This window comes from Aplidium turbinatum, chromosome 13, assembly GCF_918807975.1.
Source record: "Aplidium turbinatum chromosome 13, kaAplTurb1.1, whole genome shotgun sequence".
Taxonomy (NCBI): Eukaryota; Metazoa; Chordata; class Ascidiacea; order Aplousobranchia; family Polyclinidae; genus Aplidium; species Aplidium turbinatum.
In genome coordinates, this window is record NC_137484.1 from 16,796,268 (window position 1) to 16,816,893 (window position 20,626).

Below are 20,626 nucleotides of genomic sequence, written 5' to 3' on the forward strand. Positions count from 1 at the left end.
AAGTGATCACCGTACTTGTAGCTTTGCCTGTCTTCTCAAATAATGTTTGTACAAATTTAACCGTTGCAATTACATTTTTAGCTTGCGGTCACGAGGTTGCTATAGTTTGGTTTCGTTTCAGCTCAAAACCCAAGGATGAAGCTACTGCTGCAGCAGAAAGCAAAACAAGCATTGCAGAACCGAATGATTTGACAAATAAAGTTTCATCTGCAGCTGCTCAGACAACGTTGTCGTCAGAAAATCTGCATCTTGTCGAATCCACTAAAAAACCTCCAGTTCTACCTCCAGGTGATGTTGCTGTGGATTTATTACGTCATCTAGTAGGGTTTAGACATTCATTCTAGTTAACATGACTTATCGCTTAACATTTATTTATCTGTATCGCGTTTTAGTGCGCTGGTTTATCGCAGGTGTATTTAATAGGGTGTTCCAAAATTTCACCACTTTTAAATTTCAAAACGAGTACCTTTTTTTCTGATGGAGTTTTGGCCACTGATTACGAATTTGGCATTATTTTTTCATTATGACGTCATCTTGAGGGTGCCCCACGCGATTTTTCGCGTTTTTTCAATATCTTGAAAACTACTTGGGCTAGACGTATGGAATTTGTATCAAATGATGCAGAATATACGATTTCCTATCTCTACTTAAGAGTGTTTAAAGTCGTATCTGCTTCAGAAAAAAAGTTATTTGAGAAAAACACTTTTTTATTGCTTTTACATCCATTCCATATCTACAATCTTCGAGCTATATGACAATACATTGTGAAAAACGTTCATTTTCGATCAGTACCAGTGACTGTGTTAAAGCAGACCGTCGTTTAGTGTCGATTCGCCAACAATCCGATCTGCAGCGATCAACTGTTGGAGAAAAAAATATTTCTGCTTCGCCAACAACTGTACTTCGAAAGCGCGAGCAGTGTCGACTTGAAGCTTTAAATCAATGTGAGGAAGAGCTGAAACATGCTAAAGCAATTCAATTATGCTATGATGGAAAAATCATAAACAAAATGGACAGGTACATCTTTTTGGGACAATTTGTGAATACAGGAGTCAAGTGTGAAAAAGTTATAGCTGTGAAAACTTTTTTGGAAGGAATTTCGGTAACTTCTCAGACCATTTTTAACTGTGTTACCGAGCAAATTTGTGAGGAAAGTTTGAGTAAAATATATTCAGTTATGTCAGATACTACTGCATTAAACACAGGGAAAAAATCTGGTGTAAATAAGCGCCTGGCCGATTTCTTCATGGAACGGCATGGTCGAGGCATCCACACATTGGAATGCTTATTTCATGTTAATGAAATATATTTCACTCATGTCATCTCAAAAATCGAAGGGCAAAAGAAGGGACCTGGAGCAATGCAAGATGGAGCACTGATGAATCACTTTAGTGAAATCAAGAAGCCTGATTTGAGTCACGTTGTTGACAGAGTTAAACTTAGCGTTCCTATCACAGGATTAGCTGCTCTGCATTTGAGAAAGAAAGCAGAATGGTTTTCTAGTCAGATAGAAAATGGCAGTAACGAACATTCGTTTAGGAACGATCACGTGTGTTTACTTGCTTTGGCTTGTTACCTTGTAATGGATGTTCCAGAAAACATGAGAAATCTTTTGGTTTACAAGCAAGAGCCGACATGCCATGCCCGATGGATTACAACAGCAAGCGGATATCTTCGTCTGTTGATTTTCAACGTCTGTAAACTGGATGGTAACCAAAAAGAAAAACTTACTAGATTGGTATCTTACATAGTTTCAGTCTATCTACCTTCGTTTTTGCTTATTCACCTGATGCCTTCCGCTGCTGAAGGCCCGGGTATCATGATTGTGCAACGAAATTTTTTACTTGCGTACAGAGACCTCGATTCAGAACTTGCAGATGTCGCTTTGAAGTACTTTTACGACCATGCTCTGCAATGGTTGACACCAATAAACATCTCATTAAGCGTTTTCTCTGAAGTACCACCTTATTCCGTTGAAGCTGTAAAAACAGTAGCGTTTCCGCAGTCAGTAGATGCCAGAAGTTTACTGCGAGATCGCAAAGCCGGACTTCGAAACTTTTTTACCGCAAAGAGCAAAACTGCTCCATGTATGATGTGTTGCGATGTTCCGGAGACATTTTGGAAAAAAATTGAGAACAACAACAGAGCGACGGAAAGGATGATTGGGAAATTAAAAGGTGTCGTAAACAACAGGATTATCGATAACCCATCACAAGCAGGAAAGACAGATGCTCGCTTCCGTGCGTTTCTTTGTAATTAGCAGACGACCATCATGAACGTTGAAAATAATTTTAGTGTTATGTTAGCTTACAGTTTGTTGTTTTGGTTAAGATACAGCTGAGTGGGATATACTGTATGCTCTTTTATTCCTGATTATACTACTCGTGGTTGTTTATGTCAGTGGAATTTTCTTAGCATGTGATTTTTCCTGGCCAATCTATCTAGGCTCTTTAGTTGCTAATATTTTTTTATAATATTGCGGTGTATTTTACTTAATATGGTACAGTATTGTATAATATTGACTTAGAACGACTACAGGTTATAAAATCAAATTTAAAAGTAAAGACGCTTTTTAAATTTGAACCCATCCTGCAAATGACGTCACAATTGTAATTGTCATACAGCTCGAAGATTATAGATATGGATATAAAAACAATAAAAAAGTGTTTTTCTCAAATAACTTTTTTTCTGAAGCAGATACGACTTTAAACACTCTTAAGTAGAGATAGGAAATCGTATATTCTGCATCATTTGATACAAATTCCATACGTCTAGCCCAAGTAGTTTTCGAGATATTGAAAAAACGCGAAAAATCGCGTGGGGCACCCTCAATATGACGTCATAATGAAAAAATAATGCCAGATTCGTAATCAGCGGCCAAAACTCCATCAGAAAAAAAGGTACTCGTTTTGAAATTTAAAAGTGGTGAAATTTTGGAACACCCTAGTATTTAACCCTTGTACTATGAATTTTTAAGGACCGTTTAAACGTTGCATGTTGATGTATTTTATATTTATTTATTTTGACTGACCAGTTTGAGTGATATTTGAGCTTTTGTGCAGTGCAGTGATAATATAGTAATGGTGTTTCGTTGATTACTTTGTAGATTCGTCGAGAAAGAACGTTGGGGAAGTTTTGACGAAGCCTGATCGCATTCGATCGTGTAGAACTTCTGCTGCCGAAATAGGTAGATAAACTCCACAATACTGATATTCTAGTCGGCTTTATTTTCATGATATTTACGATATACTGCATCACGTTTTAGGTGTGTCTAAGCCTTCCAGCACTTCGGAAAGTTTGAATAACTCGCTAGCTTTCCGGCCTCACGTGGAACGGAGTTTCAGCAGTCCAAATATAAGACTGACCTGTCAGTCACAGTCTGACAGCACCCCAGCCGCTACTGTGATCGACAAGAAAAGCGCCGCTTCACTGCAGAATAGTCCAGCGCATGTCACCGGATCTTCTACGAAGGGTTTTGCAAGTCCCGTGTCAGCATCACCGCGTTCCTCCCGCTGCCAGTCGGCGTCGTTTGCAGCCCAGTCTCCCACTGCTGGTCCATACAAGCATCGTCAAAGATTGGAGCATTCTATCGAAGGTAAGGAATATCCTATTAAAGTGACGATTGTTTTGTTAAGACAATATTTGTTTTGCCTTGTAATGACGTCACACACCACTTCAAAGTTGTCAAATTCCTGTTGTTCCTCATGAAAAACAGGGCCAATGCTTTGAAACATTATTCTGCCTGTGAAGCTGTTAGAATGTTGCATTGCAATTGCAAGCACTGCTTTTATTTGCTTTCACTGGAACAGTATCATCGGCATGTTTTAATGCGTAATTCGATCGATGCTTATATGGCATGCAATTAAGAATCGATATAAGCGATACTTGTGTACGTCACAGGTCCCTCAATCGAGCGAGCCAGATCCCGGCATGGAAGCAGTGCTTCCAGCGGAAGCAACAGCACACCTTCCAACAAGTCCCCCAAACAACCGGTCACGGTGAGTCAACATATCTATTGTATGAGCGTCTTCTACCTCAGAGTATTGCTGTAAAACACTTCAAACACATTTTGGAAGTTTTTTGTTAAGTGTGAAGATAAACGCGCGCACTTCATTGAAAGATAACTTTTGTATGTTGCGGGTAGTATTGAAAAACCGATCACTCGACAAAACATGCACAAAATCGGCGTTTTGTATTATAGGAAGGTGGTTCGTTGTATTCTTCCAGCGGAAGCCAATGTTTGGACAGCAAACCTAACGGTCCACGACGAGAAGATTCGCCACAAAAGGTCCAATCGTTAACTCCGGCAGTCCCGGGCCAGCCCATTCCATCGCTGATGCGGGGCCCAGGAAACAGTCGTATCCCTCAAGTGGTGTACAATCGGCGACCTTCCCCGCGGATGGACGGTGGATCTCCACTCTGGGAAGCACCACGTGAATCTTCTGCGAGATCATTGAAAGACATTCCTTACGCGAAGCATGATGCCTATCATCAACCTTCTCGCTCCCGCTCACCCCTGGTCCACACGGACTATGATCGCGCTAAAAAAACTGCTGAGCAGCATTATTACGACAGAGACCGATATCTTCACAGACCTTCACGCCGTGAAGACGGTCATACCCCTGTTGCCGCAAATCCTCCTGATCCTTATTATCACCCCTTACCTTATTATTCTCAAGGATATCGCAGTGATAGACCAAGTTACCCCCCAAGGAGTTATCGTCCCTCAAGCCCTGGGCCACCCCTTAGACACAACCCTGAGTATTATTCCAAGACCAACAATCATAGACCCTCTAATTATTACCCTCAGGATATTCACAGGCGTTAACGCAGGCATGGAATAATTGAGTGACCTAAAGGTAGAGTGGCCCAAGTCGAAAATCTTCATTTTGAGTAAATCGACTTCAAAGTTAGGCACTTTTTTTACTATGAAGGTGAAGTTGAATCTATCCAGTGAAGTACAGGGAATAATTCATATGACTACAAAAAAATTTTCGGAAAATTGTGTGGTCATATGACGTTACGTTTTTTTTTATTAGCTTTTTTTATACTTGGGTCACTCTACTGTTTGTATTTTTAGCGAAAAAAAGTGACCCAAGTTTACTTGGTTTTGCAAAAATTCATAATTTCCCAACAGTAAAGTGACCCATCTAAAAAAATTCGAATAAAAAAAAATAAATAAATGCATGTTTTAATGAAATTTTATCCACTGGATAATTGCAACGCATATTTTTGGATTGGGGCAGGATAAATTTGACTTACGCTTAATATAATGAATCGTTTGGCAAGCAACTGGTACCAAAAATTTTCGTAAAAACGTTTTTACTTCAAAGTTCAGCATTCTGATCTAGCTCATGACATCATCAAAACTCAATAAGCAACCATAAATAAAACGGTACACGATCTGGGCGAAACCCTCTTGGGCGACGGACCATGTGGGCGACGGTAACGAAAGTTTAGCCGTTTAAAACAGTGGTGACCTATATAATTTATCTAGTTGCTTTGCGGCGTTACTGTTCATCGTGAAGCTTAAGAGAAACCCCCAAGAAAAGAGCCAAACGAAGACCTCCCAAGAGGAATGGCCAAAAAGTGGTTGACATCAGTTTTGAACGCTCCTTAACCGTTATCGAAACTTGTCAGTCGCAATACCGATGTTGATGGTGCATTCTGTTGAAACATTTTTCGGTATAAGCGACAGGCAGAAGAATCATCCGGCAACCACTGCAAAGTTCTGATTTCGTGTTACTTCAAGTCTTAAAATGTAATGACTGTCAGTCACAATGTGTTCTGTGAACTGCTGATCTCTAGAGCAGCAGTTCTTAACTTTTTGCCTTGTCGGCACCACCTTGAAATTACCAACCAGTTCTCGCACCCCCTCCTAGGATTGGCTGAAAAGTAATAGTCGCCTACAGTTCGAAATTTTTGTTGAAACCTGGTAAAACAACTTTGCTTCTTACGTCATATTATAACAAACCTTGATAATTCAGCATCCCCGCACCGCCGAGGCACAGGTCTCGCACCCCTTAGTGGTGTGTGCACCCCTAGTTAAGAGCATTAGGATTAAAAAATATCAGTTGACGTTCAGTAGCAGAGGACACAGCTTGTATTAACCACATGCAAATTAGTAGCTTTTACTGCAGTAAATGATTTTATTTTAAGTGCCCACGTTCATTACATGAAGTCACACGGAATCAGAACTTTGCAGTGGTTGCCGGATGATTCTTCTGCCTGTCGCTTATACCGAAAAATGTTTCAACAAAATGCACCATCAGCATCGGTATTGCGACTGACAAGTTTCGATAACGGTTAGGGAGCGTTCAAAACTGATGTCAACCACTTTTTGGCCATTCCTCTTGGGAGGTCTTGGTTTGGCTCTTTTCTTAGGGGTTTCTCTTAAGCTTCACGATAAACCGTGACGTCGCAAAGCAACTAGATAAATTATATAGGTGTCACCACCGTTCCGAACGGCTAAACTTTCGCTACCGTCGCCCACTTTGGCCGTCACCCACATAAGCCGTGGCCCACTTCGACTGTCGCCCAAGAGGGTTTCGCCCAGATGTCGTGTACCGAAATAAAATGCTGTAACTTTCATTGCAATCACATATACAACAAGCATTCTCTGAAAAGAATTGTAAATTGATTATACAACAAGTACATGCTTCCGTACATTGCTGAAATAACTATATGACTGGTGTACACTGTACAGGTATAATAAATTGATCTACATCGGTTTATAAATATTTGCATGTTTCCGTTTTTCTATTGGTATCTCAGTAGCGCTAAAAGTAAAGACATGTGCTCATTGACGATTCACTCTAAAGTTTTCAATGCAAGTGTAAATGACAATATGTAAAACCCGGTAGCATGGAGTGAAAATGGAAAGCAATATTCCAGTGGTTCAAGGATAAACCCGATAAAAACTTCCCTTGCCCTGTAACCAGACAATTATCTCATTAAATTTCAGTATGGGCTGTTGGTATCAGCTATTGTATAATGCGAATAAAGAACCAACAGAGAGACGGGAATTAAGTTTTATTTTGTTGATGTTATGGAATTTATACACTCATAACATTTTATGTTATGCATGTTGACTGATGATGATATTTTGTCAATCATATTGCATTATGTATGTATGCTACAACATACACTGCCTTAGCTTGTTCAAAGTTCAACACGAATCCTGCGCTAAATTGGAACACTTTCACTATAGATAAGACTCTAGTTACATTCCCAAATCACCTTCCAAATACTTGTTCCAGATTCTCATTGTGCGAAAGCTTTCTTAGCACACCACCTTACAATCCCAAAAATCTGGAGAAGAGCTTTAGTACGGTAGTTGCCATCCTTGTTGTATATGTGATTACTTGTTGTATAATGTGATTACCTCACAAGCCACTGGAGGACCCAAGGCGTTATCGTCCGATATCCCTACTCTGTGTTCCTTTCAAAAAGTCTGGCTGATCTATGCCCGCGTCAACTCAATCATCAACCCGCTCCTTCCAAAAGAGCAAGCTGGATTTCGGCGCGGAAAATCCACCGTCGATCAGGTTACCCTCTTGACCCAGACATCGAGGACTGCTTTAAGGCAAAAAAAGGCCGGTGCTGTCTTTCTAGATCTCACAGCTGCCTATGACACCGTATGGCATCGCGGCCTTACTTGCAAGCTGCTTTACCTGCTTCCTGACCGACATATGGTCCGTGTGATTATGGAACTTGTCAGGAATCGAAGCTTCACCCTCACCACTGGCAACTCACGGAGAAGCAGACTGAGACGTCTGAAAAACGGCGTCCCACAGGGATCGGTCCTGGCTTCAATTCGTTTCAACATCCACACCCACGACCTGCCAACCACAGTCTCCGCAAAATGCGCTTATGCGGACGACCTGGCGATTCTCCACTTCACGAAGTCGTGGGAAATCTAGAAGACACCTTGAGCCAGGACATGCAATGCAAACCCTTTCAGCTTATCTCCAAAACTGGCGACTGAAACTCAGCATACCAAAAATGTGGCAGCAGCTTACACAATCTGTGGCATTTCCACCTGCACAATCGGGTAGCTTATCCTGAGATACATGTCCAGAACAACGGAAAATCTCTGTCCTTCTGCCCTGAACCAAAGTACCTTGGGGTGACACCAGACAGATCGCTCACGTACTGCCACCATTTGGTGTCACTGCGTAAGAAACTGACATTCCCGCGCTGCGCTACTTAAGCGCCTGGCAGGCTGTGTCTGTTCTAATTAGCAGACACTGTCTAGTGTCTACAGTATGCCTGTAATATAACAGCATAATCTTGGTGCGCAATGGCCCTTAGTATTCCTAGCGTTTGTTCTTTGCAGTTGCACATGGAATTTCAGCGTCGCGAACACACTTGCTCGTTCGTATGCATTATGACACAACAATGCAGAGACAAATCCCCATTGACTTATTGTGGAACAGTACTGCAACGCTGGGTTTCCGACAAGTGTCATTGTTACCATGCCAACTCAATTTACTAAGTTGTGGAAGAGTATACTGTTATTACAGATGTTGAGCTGTTATTGCTTTTGTAATTTTCTTCACGTATTGCAAACCAAGTAAATGTGGTTCACTGTACTATTGGTTAGTTTTGATAACAAATACAAACCAAGTAGACTTGGGCCACTGTTGGATTTGTAATTTTTTTCAGTGATGAACCAAGTTTACTTGGGTCATATTTTTTTCTAACGATAGAACTTCCCAATTTTCCCAAAAAAATTTCGCATCTTTTGTTGTTCCTATGGAAGCAAAAACTCATTTTCGGTCCAAGTTGACTTGGGCCACTCTACCTTTAGGTCACTCAATTGTTGGTTCACCCAGCAGACATAATGCACTTCGTCTATTTTTATCCGACATCTAAAAGGTGCTACTCGTGTTTAATTATTGTTTTGTGCTTTTGTCAGCCGCTCTTACACGTCGGTCGTATACACACAAAAATAGTGTCGAAAAATTGTGGGTTTTTCTAAGGGTTTCACAACTAAGAAACGTTCATTCAGCTGCAACACATTCATCACATCTTAGTTCCGATTTCATCTGCTCATGTGGCAATTAACACTTGTCAACAAATTTAATGAAATTTTTTAATCAGAGTTACAAGTTAACTTTTCTAGATGAAGTTTTTGCGCTGATTCCGAATCTGCGCTCGTTTTTTCTCTACCACATAAAGTTTTGAAAATGTTAGTAATTTAGTATTTTAGGTGTTTTTACGTTTTACTATGTAGTCATAAAAAATACGTTCCTCAAATGCAACTGGTAATGAAAGTTATATTGCATCGATATAAGTCAAATTTGAACAACAAAAATTCAAATATCTTAAAAACCTGATGTGCTGGGAAAAAAAAATATGGACATTTGCGGGATCGGCGTCAAAAACCCTTTAGAATCACGTAATCGGATCGTTTGAAATTTGCTGTTGACCAGTGTAATAATGATTCAGGCATGCGGAATCCCACTATTTATTTACACGTTGTAGCTGACGTGGTCCAGCAGCTAACATTGTATCTCTGTATTTATTGGCGATGAAGAAGACGACGAACGCCGCCAATTGAATTTGCTTTATGGTGATAATCCTTGTACTGTTGTTATTAACCCAAAGTTTTATTTTTGTAACATGCATCGCGTGGTTGCGTTGATTCCTATTACTCGGGACTGGCTGTCGAATGGCGTTCTTTGTGGCATTTGCGGATCCTTTTTTCAAAACGAACGTTGCAGATGAAAACATTGTTTTACATGTTGTTTACCATACCAACATAGCACGAGTCTTTTTCAACACACATGAACCCGAAGAGCAAATTTTGTCATTTTTACATTGATTAATTCAACGTCTGCATACTTTAAATCAGTGTAAAAATTGACGGGTTTTGCTGCCTGAGAATATAATCCTAAACCAACCAATTTCATCGGTAACGTTTCGACAAAGACCATACTCACTGCTGCTATTTCCACAAAATCCACCACCATCGTTATTTACTATTAACCACTTTTTCACAACACTGCCTGATTGATGTTTTATCCGCTTGAACGCAACCCACCTAGCAAAATCTGTCCTCTTTACTGTAATTTAACGTCCGTGGACGTTAAATCAATTAAAAAAGGACATATTTTGCTAGCTGGGGAGCATCTGTACTCTGTAGTGCCGGTAGTTTTCTTGATTTTCAGTAGAGAGTGTAGATTTATTGATATTGCTTTTCTTCGGTGTGATTTTTCTACATTTCTCGTTTTGTTTAAACAAGCCTGTTGTTGGACTTATTTCTCCGTCACTTTGTAACGGCCCGTCGTGATTAAACAAGGACCTCTGTTCTTTGGTTTTATCTGCCACACCAAAGTAACTTTGTGACCCTGGCTCCTTAATCTTCGAGTTAAACACGGCAAGACACCAAGTGCTTTCGTAATAGAAAATGTTCTGAACTCATTCAAGTGGATTGTTGATAGATCCGTTGAGAACGACAATTAAGATTGACACATGTACGGATTGTACGATGAGGAGGTGTTCAAATGTATGACGTTCCCCAGGTAGGGGTTCGATTTATTAAAATAATTTTAACAAATGACAATTATTGTCATGTGGGTGGTTCAAGAAAAACAATACTGGCGTCATGTGACATGTGAGCACTTCCAGGCTGGTGTAACGTTTGGTTCTGCGTGGCATGCCAATTAGCAGAGCGATTAATACAGTTTGATCTCTAGTCCACGTGATTCATGAGTCAAGATTATACAGGACGTTTGATGAAAGTCGTGCAGTTAATGTTGTCATTATTGCCACGTCAACTGATTTGATGGCTCAAATTGGTAATGCATTGATCACAGCGTACAACATTATCCGTAACATGAAGCGAAGATTATGTGCAAGTCTGCGAATGTAATGTGTCGTCCATGACTGGCAAGTCCGAGTTGCAACCGAATGCTTTTGGTGCGAGCTCTTATGAGTTATTGTAATTTTAAAGGATGTGATGGGTTTTAGGCATTACTCTAGAAAAGCTATACAACAGGAATAACTAACTGGTTCCGATGCAATTTATAGTGACGGGGCACTCTTGTACTTCGTATCAGTGGGTTTACGAATAGCACTGCTGCTGCACATCACTTTGAGCTGTTTAGAAATACGACACTAAGAAGGGTGTCTCTGTCTAACGTATAGGTTGATGAAGAGAACGGTGTCGCATGATATTTGAACAATCCCCCACGTTTTTGGAATATAGTATAATGGCAACTTCATAAATGAGAATGCAAAAATGGCTCAAATGTTTTAATCTTGTTAAACATATGTTGCTTAAAATGACGGTACCGTACAGATATGAACGAGGGCATCTTGCGAGATTTAAACAGTTCTAAACCCATACATTCTGGATCAAAACAACATAGCGGTTACAAACAGAATCACAACTGAGGAAAACATTGTCTATCAATGTGAATTCAATTTTTGTAGCCTCAGCCTAAAATTAATTCGGACCTGTTTCGGCTCCGGATTTGAAATGTGTAGAAATTGTGGGGTTGGGGTTCTAAAAAAATCTTGGATCTGTTTGATATACTTTTCATCAGTTATTATATACGTTTTTGAACAAGTAAATGCAGTCCGATCTTTTTCACTGTTTTGAGAGCATTTGTACAAATTCATCAAAGTCTATCAGTCCATCACCATTTTTATCTCCTTCAGAGATCATTTCATTAAGATCTTCGTCAGACAAATTTTCGCCTATATTCCTCATTACTTTCTTCAGTTCAGCTGGACTGATAAATCCATTGCCGTCGCAATCGAATACCTAAAATGAGAACAAAATGTACTTGTTGAAACATATTAGAACAACCGGTTGAAGCTATCACCATAATTTCTTTCAGTTAGCAGACCAGACTCGAAAGATTCATTTGTTGCAATGATATCTTTATCATTGATGTTTACCTGCATGACAGGCTGACTATGGTTTGGTTTATGTGGGCTACGTACAAAAGATCAAATGGGCAGCTGGTCTGCTAGTATAATTAAGAACTGATACGGTAATACATGTAGCCTACTAACTAACAGAAAAGAATAGCATACATTTTATTTAAAATAGGCTACAGCAGTGGGGCCAGATTAAAAACCAATGGTCTAATTTTTAGCGCAGCTAAAAATTAGATCATTAGGCTTATTGGCAGGGTGAACACTCGGACATGAAGAAGAAATTTGATTTCTCATTTTCGAAACCTACGTTTTTTTTCTTTACAGCTTTTACTTCTATTGGCAGAGCAGATGTGTGTTTCCATTGCATAATTGCAAATACAACTAAGGGAACGTTCAAATATTACGTAACGCCTTCGAGGGGGAGGGGGGGTTTATGCAAAGCGTTACGTTAGCGTCACATCGGGGGGGAGGGGGTTCAAGCAAAACGTTACGTAACGCTGTCGAGTACGGAATGGTAGTTTTTTGTGCTGAATTCGTAGTGAAAAAGCGTTACATGGGGGAGGGGGGGATTGAAAAAAGCGTTACGTTGGCGTTACATGGGGGAGGGGGGGGTCAAAAATTCGGAAAAAAAGCGTTACGTAATATTTGAACGTTCCCTAACTCTTTGATGTAGGCTTGTTATTTAAAATTGCCGTGAAGTCGGCGTAACATTACTTGACTCCATAGACCAGTGGTTCTTAACCTTCCGAACCCTTACGCTAGTCCGCAAACTTTCGTTGAACCCCAAATTTTCGCTGAGTTACAAAAATCTACCACATTTAATAGTAATACATTACTGAATCAACGAGATTTCTGTTGTTTTTTTGAGACCAATAGTGAGATTTGAGGCTTTGTCTCGGAAACACAATTCTCATGTCATCTTCGCATACAAGCCGGTATCGTTTTTTTGCTTTAACATCAACCAGAATAAAAAACGCATGTTCGCATAAATAAGTGGTTACGAATGAGAACTTCAAAGGCAACTTTTGTAATAAGAGAATAACTTTCCATTTGTTGGCACAAAAACGATTGAAGATTTGTTGTATTAAGTTTCTTTTTTGCATCTCGCTTTCTTGAAGCTCGATAATGTCATTTAAGTATGGACTGTTTATATCTGCTGTTGAAGTATCATAAGCAAATGGTTGACATATCCATGTTGGATACTGCGTTTGTTCAGGAAAGTAGTTTTGAAATAAATTTTGCAACTTTTGCAAATACTCAGTAAATACTGGCTTAAGCCTCTGAACTTATGCAACTTTGCCATTAATTGCGGTATCGGAACTATCATAGCCTACTTACTGCCTCGTCCAGACGTGAAAAGTTAGCAAAGTTGTTATTTTCCAGTCGCTGCCACCACAACTGCAATTTCTTCTGAGAAGCACTCATTTAGGCCTACTCTTCAGCTTGTATTAACATTTTTACTATCTCCTTGCATTTGGTAATTCAGCTGATTGACAGTACTAAAAATGTCAGTCAAATAAGATAAAGTAAGGATAAAATTTGTTCTCAAAGTGTTTTGAATGCAGAATGCAGATGGTTGCGACTTTTCAAGAACTCCAATAATTCTGTACGCAAAACAAAAACGCGTTTCATCACTTCAGTGTGGTTCAAAAATATTCGCTGATATACCATTGGTAGGCCGTGTATTAATGTTTCAGAGGACGTTCGCGCAGAACCCCTGAAGCAGCTTCGTCGAACCCTGGTTAAGAACCACTGCCATAGACGTTGACCAAACTCGGACACGGCAAAACTCTTGACGATAACCCTGATTAAATGTGTTTCAAGAAAATTTATGAATATCCCAACCTCCTTGGCCAGGTTGGAGTGAAGTAGGTTAGCGTGTACGAGAATAGAATTTGCTGTTGTGCTCATTATGACAACGTGTATAAGCAGTGAAGAATTTTTTAAGTCATCGGGTCAGCTCTAATATTTAATGTATTTCATTAGGTGTCTGCAGAAACACAGCGGTGTCGAAACGACGTCGTAGCCTACAGACGACCAAACCATTTGGTCACAGACTTGTTTCTTCCTTTGAGAGGGTGCTTAACGCTTACCACAGTAGATTAGTGATGAGCTACACAACAATTTTGAGAAAATGGCTTTGGACCTTATGCTGAAAACGTTTTTTCACATGGTAATAACTTAAATCTTTGTAGCTGCTGAAAAGGGAATCAGCAATAAATTAAGAATTTGGTTGCTATGAATAACTTATGAAACCAATAGGCCTTCGACAAACTAAACCGCTAAATTTTTGAGAAAATGGCTTTGGACTTTATGCTGAAAACGTTTTTTCACATGGTAATAATTTAAATCTTCGTAGCTGCTGAAAAGGAAATCAGCAATAAATTAAAAATTGGTTGCTATAAATAACTTATGGAACCAACACGACAAACTAAACCGCTAAATAGGCATCACGATACTTTAAAATATTTATAACTTAATTAATTGCAATTATCTGCATTTGACATGTCACAGCTCGATTTTGTAAACTGAGTTGAAAACACATGCTTATATCGTTATAGTTTGAGCTATTCTTAGGAGCATTAGTATAAAATTACGTGGTGTTGCTGTCATAGCAACATATTATTCTCCATTTCCTGTCAACTAATGAGATAGGCTTGGCTAAAAGTACATAGTGAAAAGGACACGTTATCTACAGTCCCACACCGTATAACTTATATAAATCAAATCGATTGATAAGTACAGTAGTTCAATTCCACGTAATTACACAATTTTACTACAGCCTAGCGCATTTCAAAAACTCTAAACTCTCAGGTTGCACTGGTGTTTTTTTTGTTAACATATACATCATGTGTTTTTTGCTTTCCAACACCAAAAAGCAATTTAGTGCCAGGATACTTTTTTCTTTAATGATGTTGTTAGGTAAAACATTTAGCCTACACAAAGAAACAAAGTTTTTGCTTTGATTGATGTGCAAAACCATTGCGTTTATTGGTTTCCTGCCTAAGTTTAATCAATGTTGACAAAATTAAATAAGCCTTCACTTGTGAGCTTATTCTCACACATCAATAGAACAATGATGTAATTATGCAATGTCTCGTATACTTGAAAATATATTTTTATTCACTGCACACGGTTCCATTGTCAATTGATAATAACTTACCTTAAATGCTTCACGCAACTCTTCCTCTTCATCTTTTCCAGGATTGCTTTTAGCTTCCATCATGCGAATAAACTCTTCAAAATCAATCATGTGATTTCCATCAATGTCTGCTTCGTGAATCATGTCTCGAAGCTCGGATTCGCTGGCCTGGTACCCCAAAGACTCCATGACAGCTCCCAACTCATCAGCTTCAATGCTACCATCACCATTTTGATCAAAAAATGCAAATGCAGCTCGGAGTTCTTCTACCTCATTGCCACTGAATTGTCGAGTTCCATTTACATTTTCTCCTTTAAGCTTTTTAGACAAAGACATTTCTACGTATTGTTGTGCTCTTTCATAAGGATTATCTTCCAAACAATCGGTTGAAAAGTTTTGTGTTTTCTAATTGACCTGTGCACTGTGTGCAGGCTGTGCATATTAATTTTGAAAATGAGTTGCGTGTGTTAAATCATTAAATAAATAATAAATCATCGGGCTACGTAGCTTACATGCGATAGAGGTAACTAACTGTAGTTGTCTCTGCTATTCCTATTTCTAGTAATCGCACACATAGGCTGCACTTACAAACTATAGCCTAGACTTCAAACGTGAATATTACAACACAAATCATAATATCCTGTCAGATACGCCTACCGCGGTTATAAAAATAAAAACAGATGTCTATCTACCCATTAAAATTAACGTTTACTCTTTGTAATTTTATTTTTATTATAGCTTGCATTTTTACAGTCTCCTGTAAATAAGGTACCAAGTTACTGAAGTTAGGAGCAGTGACCACAGTGTTAAAAGTTCATCGTTTTAAATAACTCACACGGCGCAAAGGTAATTTAAGTCAAAGCAAGGCAAGCAAATAAACAATAACCTAATTCTATTAACTTATTGAAGCTCTTGGGCTTTTCTAATTTCAGTTGGGCTACAAATTTCAAAATTTTGATTTCTGGCCCAAATATCCGACACGTTTTGTTTACATGTTGCTTTAGGCTACATTCATTCTACAGTCAACCTCATCTTTGTCTGAATTGTGTTCTTTACTTACATTTAGGGTTTAGTGGAACTCTAATTTACACTCTTTAAAATACTCAACCACTGTTGTGAAGCATTTGCTGAAGTTACTTTGCTCACTAACACATTGCAAGGATGTTGTTTCTTTGAGGCATGCATCAAACAAATTATACATTCATAAGTAGAAATATTGCAAAGTCCTTAAATGCAGCATAATTCTTAGTCTGTGCTTCTCTCAACGTAGGCTATTGGTTGAGTTTTTAGCGACACTACAACTGTAGTGTAAAAACAAAATTAGATAAAGCCCGACAAAAAATGCACAGAAAACGAAGCAATTTTCAGATTTGCTGACAGCGACAGTATAATAATGCTGCAACGTTTCAAGCAATGACTTTTTACTTCTGTTTTTGGCTTGCTGCATGCTTTACATTCCTCTTCGCTTGCTGTTGGCCTTACTGCGACATTGCGTGATCGTGTAAATTAATAGCATTCAGCAGCTTGCGATACATTGATGGAATCTTTCAAAACTACAGAGCATGGGATAGCCCAGGGGTGTGCAACGTGCGGCCCGCGAAGATGTGCCAATTTTGAATTGTGTGCGGCCCGCGAAACATGTTTATACGGTAATTTAGTTTAGTCTGGTACGTTTGAACAATTCATTGTGGAGTGGAATATTGTAGATTTCGTACCTTCTGTTAACCATTTTAGAAGTCTCCCACCGGCCACCGCCAATCCATTGTATTTAATTTTCTATTCTGATGTCTCTGGATTTATTAATATTCAATTGAACACTGAGAATATGTCCTTATAATGTTTGTAATGTATTGTATTGAGTTTAAAGTTAACCGTTGTTATTGCGTTCATAAACATAGTTGCGCTATGATGAGAATTTAATTTTCGAAAACGCGTTCTGCAACACTGTTTTTTGCACTCGGTAATGCCAGATGCAGATTTATCTGTAGCTTTCCATCACGCATTGAAGCGGTGATCTGATCATGAAATTTTCTACGGTTCGAGAAAAAGTTTTATCTGCCTATAAAACGTTGAATGGTAGTTTAATCAATTATTTCTAAAAATGTATGGTCACATAAAAGGCATTATGAACAAACTACGACTTTGGAAAGCTCACATACAGACAGGACATCTTTTCCACTTTCCAACTTTGAGAGACTATGGATTGCACCCGGAGAAGAAAACTAAATTTGAAAAATTGTTGTATGAATTTTTGGCTCGTTTCAAGGACTTCGAATCTCATGAACATTTGTTTGATATATTCTCTTCGCCATTCAACACGGACACTGACAAAGCACCAGCTGATATCCAACTTGAACTGATTCATCTTCAAGAGAAAAAGGATTTGAAAGCAAAGTATTTAAAAATGAATCTTGGCGATTTTTACCGAAAACATTTCAACTAAGATGACTTTCCACATTTCAAAAATCCATGGCTTCAAAAATGGCACTTTTTGGCTCAACGTATTTGTGCGAACATTTTTTTCTAAAACGAGCGTCATGAAATCTCCCTATTGATCGGTTCTGACAGACCAACACTTGGAAAATGGACTTCGAATTGCGATCACTTCCATTAAAGTAAATTTGGAAAAAGCCGTCAGGAAAAGAAGCCATCTGCAAACTTCTCACTGAGCTCGTTTAAAGACGGTGTGACAATAAATTTGAATAGCAGTTTTCTTCAGAAATTTATGCGTCCCAACTTATTATTTCTGGAAGGAGATAACCCCTAATATAAGAATAACATGAATAACAAGAAAAACTACTTTTTTGTGCCTGCAACTACTAGAAATCATATGTTAAATAAACGTGCGGCCCGCGGTTTCACCCAATTATTTATATCTGGCCCTCCTGTAACAAAGGTTGCACACCCCTGGGATAGCCTATATTTAGTTATAGCAAATTAAAGTAAGCTGAGTTGGTTCTACCTATGCTGTTTCAAACGTGTCATAGTCTTGTGAGAGCCACACTTTACTTTATGATTTAAAGTAGCCTAGCTGGCGCCAATGAGACTTGCTTCACATTTCTAATAGCTACGTAGAGACACGCAGACATAATTCGCCAACAAAAATCTCTTCTGAGATTTTTTCCTGACAAAAGCAAAAACGTTTATAAAACTCAACGTTGTAAACTCAGGACAAACGCTGCCATTTGGCAACTCAAAAAATAACAATATGGAATTCAGTTGCGATAACCTTTTCAAAGAACTGGGGTACCGTAATTTGGGGTGAATAGGGACTGCGGGGTGAATAGGGACAAAAAACAAATTTTTGTATGTTCTTACAAAAAAACTAGTTAAACTTAATATTCCAAACACAATATTTGCTTTGCGGATACATATAAGTTTGTTGATTATTTAAAGCTGATAACTTTTTTGAATGATATATTGCAACTGCACAGAGGCTAAAATTGTTTGGGTAAGTTTTTTTCTTGTTTATTTATTATGGTCAAAACTTTGTTTGTGGAAATATGTTTAGCAGCAAATACACTTTTTCTGGGTTTGCACCTTGTTAGGTTGGTTATCGTACATATACGAAAAAAATTTGGACCAACTATGCTTACGTTGATTGTGTTTATTTTTTATTTTACTTTTCAAGACAAAATTTTCAACTTTTTTGGGGTGAATAGGGACGATGCCAAGAGCTACAGGAAATATGATGCCAGCACCTTGCAAAAAGCTCTTGAAGCCACAGATAGGGGAATAACTACAGAAAAGTCGCAGAAACGTTCAACATTTCAAAAAGTGTATTGGCAAGACATCACAAAAGTCAAGATATGAAGCCCCAAGGTGGCCAGCTGGCTTTAGGAGAAGCATTAGAGGAGTTCAAATTTGTCCATGGGCTTGCCCAGTGGAGCTAGCCCATGGACAAATTTGGCATAAGATGCATCGCAAAAGCTCAATTTGGTAGAAGGGGAATTCAACACGCAAAGTTTAAGAATAAAATGCCGGGTAACGACTGGGTAGAATCGTTTCTCAAACGGCACAAAGATGTGTTGACTCAAAGGCTGTGTCAAAATACCAAACGGTCAAGAGCTGCAGTCTCTTTTACTGCCATAATAGCTTTTTGAAAATCTTGAGGACACATTAAGAGATGTGCCGCCTGGAAATATAATGAATTATGACGAGACTAACCACAATGATGATCCTGGGAGGAAAAAAAATGTTGTTAAATAAAAATTGAATTTTTTAATTTTTTGACATTTTATTCTGATAAAAAAGCTTTTTGCCATAGCCTATGCCAAGCACCAACAGGTTTAAACCTTTGCGTTACTTCAAAGCATCAAGTACCAAAGCTTCAGATACGGTGTTCCTATTTACCTCATGCACAGACCGAAAAAGTTTAAAATTAGAAAAAATAAAATGTCTCTATTTGGTCACAGCGGTAAACCATAATCTCTTCGTGGGAAAATTGTAACATAAGATTCCCAAATCCGTTCGTCTGCATGTAATGACCGAAAAATAAACACTCTTTCGAAACGTCTATTCAAAAGTGTATTCCTGTAAAATTAGCCCGCGGCTATCGAAAATGGGACGCAACACCGTACGCCTCTAAAACTGTCACTAAAGAACAGATTACTTGGATAAAAGACGGAAAATTTGTCCAGCTAGCAAGCACCAAGCAAACAGTTAAACTTGCGACTGACTTCCAACAAACAATTTTACGAATGACTAGAATAATTTGCGATATCTCAAATGCACGTAGACAGTAACTGTGGCGCAATAATGAAAGACAATTATGAAGTCATTCAAACAGGTGTTCAAGCGGCTAATGCAATATTTCATCAGGTCTTACGACCGATGGTGCAATATTTGGACATTTTCTAGCAATTTTCATGACGTAAGATGCCAGCTAGGTTAAGTAGACCATAACGGTTTTATATGACGTTTGATTTGGTGAATAATTGTCGGGAACACTATTCACCCCAAAATTTGGGGTAAATAGGAACGTCAGTTTTTTCTAAATATCTCAAAATTCTTAGGATTTATAAAAAATACAAAATTACATAAACATAGGTCTAACATATGGACATAAGTGGAACTACTAAAAATAGCGACACTATGTTCATGGAAAAGCCTGTGTAGCAAAAACCTTTAAAACTGTCCCTATTCACCCCAAATTACGGTAGCCTACTTGAAAACACACCGTTGGCTACAATTGCGTTTACAATTGTCCGCCCCGATAGCTTAGTGGGTACGCGCCCGGCTCAAGATCACGCGGCGCTGGTTCGACTCTCGGGGTGTGCGCTTGAACAACGCATTTCAGGACTGCTCTCCATTCAGCAGCACCTAGTAAATGGAATAATTCTCCGGCAACAACCCTTCAACAATTGGAAAACTTCACTCTGCCAATCTCGGTAACCGGCCCTGCGTCAAGAGCCTCTAACAAGTAGGCTATGCGAAACTGCCAGGAATAACCAATCAAGACTTTGTCAGTCCGAGGATAAAGATTCAAAACCAACCAACATCCTTCACTTGTTCTTTGAAGACAACTGCTGCTTTTTTTAAGGAAAAGTAGCCTAATCTTTTCCTTGACAATTTTTAAAGAGTCGTCTT

At 38.9% G+C, this 20,626-nt stretch overlaps 2 protein-coding genes across 3 annotated transcripts in view; one reads left to right on the forward strand and one right to left on the reverse strand.

Annotated features, from left to right (window-relative positions):
• LOC145782087 (uncharacterized) overlaps positions 1 to 5,555 on the forward strand; it is a 28,724-nt gene extending 23,169 nt beyond the window's left edge. For both annotated transcript variants that reach the window (XM_082593825.1, XM_082593826.1), the window contains 5 exons: positions 122 to 288; positions 3,107 to 3,187; positions 3,266 to 3,595; positions 3,901 to 3,998; positions 4,202 to 5,555. In XM_082593825.1, coding sequence (XP_082449951.1) covers positions 122 to 288; positions 3,107 to 3,187; positions 3,266 to 3,595; positions 3,901 to 3,998; positions 4,202 to 4,828 — 1,303 coding nt within the window. In that variant the 3' untranslated portion in view covers positions 4,829 to 5,555. The remainder of the gene's footprint in view (positions 1 to 121; positions 289 to 3,106; positions 3,188 to 3,265; positions 3,596 to 3,900; positions 3,999 to 4,201) is intronic.
• Positions 5,556 to 11,258: 5,703 nt separating this feature from the next.
• Positions 11,259 to 15,454, reverse strand: LOC145782088 (neo-calmodulin-like). Its single transcript, XM_082593827.1, has 2 exons — positions 15,059 to 15,454; positions 11,259 to 11,776 (listed from the first exon to the last, which is right to left on the reverse strand). The coding sequence occupies exons 1-2, from the start codon at positions 15,371 to 15,373 to the stop codon at positions 11,600 to 11,602; spliced, it is 492 nt and encodes a 163-aa protein (XP_082449953.1). The 5' UTR covers positions 15,374 to 15,454; the 3' UTR covers positions 11,259 to 11,599.
• Positions 15,455 to 20,626: the final 5,172 nt, after the last annotated feature.

Excerpts from the sequence above, each read along its gene's own strand:
- LOC145782088 (XM_082593827.1), bottom strand. The coding sequence starts at position 15,373 with ATGTCTTTGTCTAAAAAGCTTAAAGGAGAAAATGTAAATGGAACTCGA. Across the intron at positions 11,777-15,058 it reads AGTTGCGTGAAGCATTTAAG|GTATTCGATTGCGACGGCAA; the intron begins GTAAGTTATTAT and ends TTCTCATTTTAG.